General features: G+C 48.8%; 1 protein-coding gene across 1 annotated transcript; it reads left to right on the forward strand.

The window, feature by feature from the left end:
- Positions 1–2,807: 2,807 nt before the first annotated feature.
- On the forward strand, positions 2,808–4,709 carry LOC131905655 (mediator of RNA polymerase II transcription subunit 14-like). Its single transcript, XM_059256491.1, has one exon. It carries the CDS (start codon positions 2,898–2,900, stop codon positions 4,146–4,148), a length of 1,251 nt encoding a protein of 416 aa, XP_059112474.1. The 5' UTR covers positions 2,808–2,897; the 3' UTR covers positions 4,149–4,709.
- Positions 4,710–5,130: the final 421 nt, after the last annotated feature.

Here is a 5,130-nt window from a genome sequence, read left to right on the forward strand (position 1 = left end):
GTCTGCAGGGAACCATGACCACGCCTAACAGTGACTTTGAAATCTTCAAAAAGACACAGGACTCCACAATGATGATTCCACATGGACTATGATAAAAACCATTAAGCTTATTAACACCAAGGAAAGATCGACTTTGGACTACAAACTGGTCAGGACAATTTCGAGATGACTAGCTGAGATGATCCAGCCTGACAGACTACTCGAGCAAGGACTTGTGACAAGCCCTGAACTTTCCTATTATGCAGAGACTGGACAAACGATACAGGACTTGACAATTAACCCAAAAATTTTCTTTTCAAGATTCCCTAAAGAAAATTTCACCCCGAGAAAGCAAAAAGAAAAAGAGAATATAGATATGAGATAGATCATCGAATCTACTCTGAGAAAAAAGATAAAGAAATAATAGGATAAATGGGTAGATCACTGAATCTACACCAAAAAGAAAAAGGGGAAGATATAAAAATGACAAACGGTAGATTACTGAATCTATTGTGAAAAGAAAAAATACTTTAAAAAAGAAACTACTCGTTTTAAATAAGATAAGTAATGAAAATTTTTTTGTCTGAGTTTACCAAATGTTACTGGACTGGACATTGTTATATATTAATGGAGTTTTTTGCCTGAATCTGTCAAATGTTAATGAACTAGACATCGTTAATGTAATCTTGACTTATTGGATATAATTTTTCTTGTATTATAAACTTTTTTAATTTTAGACAAAAAGGGGGAAATGTGGTATTGTATTCCCCAAAATATTGTGTACCCTAATAAATTTATCTAGGGTCAGAGAACAGACAGCCACTAGATACAGAGGCTAGAAAATGGTGGCACTCACGCCTTTAATCCCAGCATTCCAGAGACAGAAATCTCTCTGGATCTCTGTGAGTTCAAGGCCACATTTGAAACAGCCAAGCATGGTGACACACGCCTTTAATCCCAGAAAGCGAGCCTTTAATCCCAGGGAGTGGTGGTAGAAAGCAGAAAGGTATATAAGGCGTGAGGACCAGAAACTAGAAGCTTTTAGCTGGTTAAGCTTCAGGCTTTCGAGCAGCAGTTCAGCTGAGAGCCATTGGGATGAGGACACAGAAGCTTCCAGTCTGAGGAAACAAGACCAGCTGAGGATCTGGCGAGGTGAGATAGCTGTGGCTTGTTCTGTCTCTCTGACCATCCAGCATTTCACCCCAATAACTGGCCTCAGGTTTGATTTTATTAATAAGACTCTCTAAGATTCATGCTACAATGTCCAGGGCAGAAAGCTTCAGGGGCTGGCTTCTCCGGCTGCTGAGACCACAGCGGCAGAGTAGCCGTCAGTGTGCAGGCCCTGGAGGAAAGGCTGCCTGGCCTCCTCCCTGCAGCTAGACTCTTCTGTCTCCACCTCCTGGATGAGGGACAGTGTGGCCTGGACCTCTCGTGCTGTTACTAGCTGTAGCTGACAGACACCCTCAGCTCCTGAGATGGCTGTTTTTGGAGCATGCTCTGTAATGGGGAGGGGAAGCTAAGGGAATGAGTGTGGTCCTGTTGGCAATCCAGTGTAATGTGGCCTCCAGATCTGAATGTATATGGAACTGTATTACGGCCCCACACCACCAGTTTCACAAAAAAGTAACAGTGACACATGTACATTGTTCCTCTGCCAGTCCCTACGGTCCCCTCCTCGCTGGTGGTCCAACTGAAGCAGATGGACTAGAACCCTGAAGAAGCCCCGGCAGTGAGAAGGAACGCACTGGTTTGGACTTGGCTGTGTCAGAACCGGAAGCCTTTTCCCAGCCTAACATCGCCACCTGCCAGATGTTGCCTCTAAATACACGGATTTATTTTTTTAATTTTTGAGGATTTTATAGGTGAGTACTGAATTTGTCATTTCTATCCCACCCTCTCCAGCTCCTCCTGTGTGTCCCCTCCACCTCTCAAATTCATGACCTCTACCTTAATTATTATTATTAAATACACACACACACACACATACATACATGCAACCGCTGAGTCCATTTAGTGTTACTTGTAGGTGTGTTGAGGGCTGATTGCTTGGGATCGGAGAGCCTGTTGGGAGCTCATTCCTGGAGAAGACTGATTCTCTCTCCCTTAGCCGGCATTAATTGCCTGCAGTTCTTCATCTAAGGATGAAGCCTTGTGAGAGTTCCCTTATCCACACTGGAATGTCGGCTGGAAGTATACCCATTTTTGTTGATTTGTTTTTAATTTTTGTTTTGTACGTATATGGTTTGCCTGCCTGTATGTGTGCACACGGCATGAATGGCTGCTGCCCACAGTGCTTGGAAAGCCAAGAAACAACAGTCCAACCTGGGCTGTGCCTACCGCTTTTCTCCTTCCTGGAGTCATGAATTGTTAGACTACTTTACAAACTTAAGGAAACAAATGTATTTGATTATCCTGACTCACCAACTGTGAGAATTGTGCTCTGAAAGAATCTTCTCTTCAGCAGCCACAGGGCTCAAGTTGCAGAAAATCAAACCGAAGGCCTCGTTATAAGACTGGCTGAAAGACGGGCTGAATTACAGCGAAAATTCAAGTCCCAGCCATAACGCCTTCCTGCGGCCCCGCCCCACGCTCGCTTCCTGCCGCCCGCTGGCCCGGCTCTCCGCCCGCCACGCCCCACGCTCGCCGCCGCCCTGGCCGGCCGGCCCCGCCCCACGCTCGGCCCCGCCCCACGCTCGGCCCGGTCCCGCGCTCGCAGCCTGCGGCCCCGCCCCGCGCTCGCCTCCTGCGGCCCCGCCCCACGCTCGCCTCCCTGGCCGGCAGGCCCCGCCCCACATGGGGGCGGGCCTCCGCAGCCCGTGCTCGGGCTTCCTGTTCAGAGTCGGTGCGGTCACGGAGCCCGGGAGGAGGTTCCAGGGCCGCATCTCGGGTGCCTGCGCCAAGCCGGGCTGTGTGCCGCCATGGCCTCAGTGCAGCTGGAGAAACACCAGCTGACCCCTCCGGGCGGCGGCGACGGCGGCTCAGCGTCTGCCCCGGCTCCTCCCTCGCCCGGAGCCGCGACGGCGACGGCGACGGCGGCGGCGGCTAGCCCTGGTTACCGGCTTAGCACGCTCATCGAATTTCTGCTGCACCGGGCCTACTCGGAGCTCTTGATGCTGACGGACTTACTACCAAGGAAATCTGATGTGGAAAGGAAAATAGAAATTGTACAGTTTGCTAGCCGGACACGTCAACTCTTCGTTCGACTATTAGCTTTAGTAAAATGGGCTAATGATGCTGGCAAAGTCGAAAAGTGTGCGATGATCTCAAGCTTTTTAGATCAGCAAGCTATCTTGTTTGTGGACACCGCTGATCGCTTGGCCTTCTTAGCTAGAGACGCACTAGTCCACGCACGCCTGCCTAATTTTGCTATCCCGTATGCCATTGATGTGCTGACTACTGGCTCTTATCCACGGCTTCCAACCTGCATCAGGGATAAGATTATTCCTCCAGACCCAATTACCAAAATTGAGAAACAAGCCATACTTCATCGGCTCAATCAGATTCTTAGACATAGGCTTGCAACAACAGATCTTCCTCCACAGCTAGCAAATCTTACAGTGGCAAATGGCCGTGTGAAGTTTCGAGTTGAAGGAGAATTTGAAGCAACTTTGACGGTAATGGGTGATGATCCAGAAGTTCCATGGCGCCTTCTCAAGCTAGAAATTCTAGTTGAGGATACGGAAACAGGAGATGGCCGACCTTTGGTTCATAGCATGCAAATCGACTTTATTCATCGTTTGGTGCAGTCTCGGCTCTTTGCTGGTGAGAAACCTCTTCAGGACATGTACAACTGCCTACATTGTTTCTGCTTATCACTTCAATTAGAAGTGTTACATTCCCAGACTCTGAAGTTAATCCGAGAGAGATGGGGCAACCTAGTCCAGGTGGAAAGGTATCATGCGGGGAAGTGCCTCTGTCTCTCAGTTTGGAATCAACAGGTACTAGGGAGAACAGGCTCAGGATCTGTTCACAGAGTTACAATTAAAATCGATGAGAATGATGTCTCCAAGCCTTTACAGATTTTTCATGATCCTCCTTTCCCAGCTTCTGATCCTAAATTAGTGGGAAGAGCTGTGAAGGTGGACCACTTATCAATAGAAAAGCTCCTGATTGACAGTGTACACTGGAGAACCTATCAGAAGCTGCAGGAACTGAAGGCCATTCCCTGAAGCTTCAATGCTAAAACTGAGGGCGCTGAGCCTGAACCAGTCAAGTGTCAGATGTCCCAACAGAGCTGACTTCATTTTCGGAGCTAACCTTCTCTGCGTACCAGAAACGTCTGCTGGCCACTCTTAGATTTGCAGCCTGTGGGCCATACAGGTTGTCCTGTACTCCAGAGACTCCCCAGTTTATACACCCTGGATTGGCCATGTTCAAGCCAAGGGGTGTCTCTTGAATGCATTGGGGAGTCAAGAAAGCAGACACTGGCATCTATACTGGAGGACTGTGGTGTCTCAGTGCTTTGAATACTGCATTAAACACCCTTCAGGAGGGCAGAGGCTGCAGAAGTTGAGAGAACTCCGCCGGACCTGAGCTTCAGAGTTTTCAGTCCCACCAGCAGAGAACCTTGCAGCAGACAGGTGGCTACAGAGGTTGGGCTCCCTGCTGACCTTGGGCTCAGGGCCTGTAAGACTGCATCTATCCTCAGATGAATGGGGTCTGTTATCACCATCGACCACCAGACCACCGCCGGAGCTGCATGAACTCAGCGTGTCCATATCTGGCTCTCCTGATACCTCAGAACTGCCCTCCACTGCAGTCTGCTACCCAGAGACTGTGGCATGCTGGCCCTTTGACTTGTTCCAGAATAGTTTGTGCCTTCAGTAGTAGACAACCTCTCAAAATGGCACCCAATCACAGCCCTTCAAAGACATGAGTGAGAAAATGGACCTCATCTCCACTGCTGGCTCATCACGTAGGTGAAGTCATTCTCTTACCAAATCCCCAGCTGAGAATGCAGTCCTCTGCTGGGTGGGTAGAACTGCCAATCACTTTATCAGGGCTTCCTGGACCAACTTTGGATGAGGCTTCTATGATGGGTCTTGTCCACCAGGGAGTCCTAACATTTAAGTATAGGGGAAGGGAAGCTTAGCAAAAATGCTAAGTGGGCCTTAGGAAGTAAAGTTAGGCAGTCCAGAACTGTGTGAATGT

This window comes from Peromyscus eremicus, chromosome 3 (assembly GCF_949786415.1).
Source record: "Peromyscus eremicus chromosome 3, PerEre_H2_v1, whole genome shotgun sequence".
NCBI classification, from domain to species: domain Eukaryota; kingdom Metazoa; phylum Chordata; class Mammalia; order Rodentia; family Cricetidae; genus Peromyscus; species Peromyscus eremicus.

Bases quoted from the DNA above. Each gene is read 5' to 3' on its own strand.
- LOC131905655 (XM_059256491.1), top strand. From the start codon at position 2,898: ATGGCCTCAGTGCAGCTGGAGAAACACCAGCTGACCCCTCCGGGCGGC.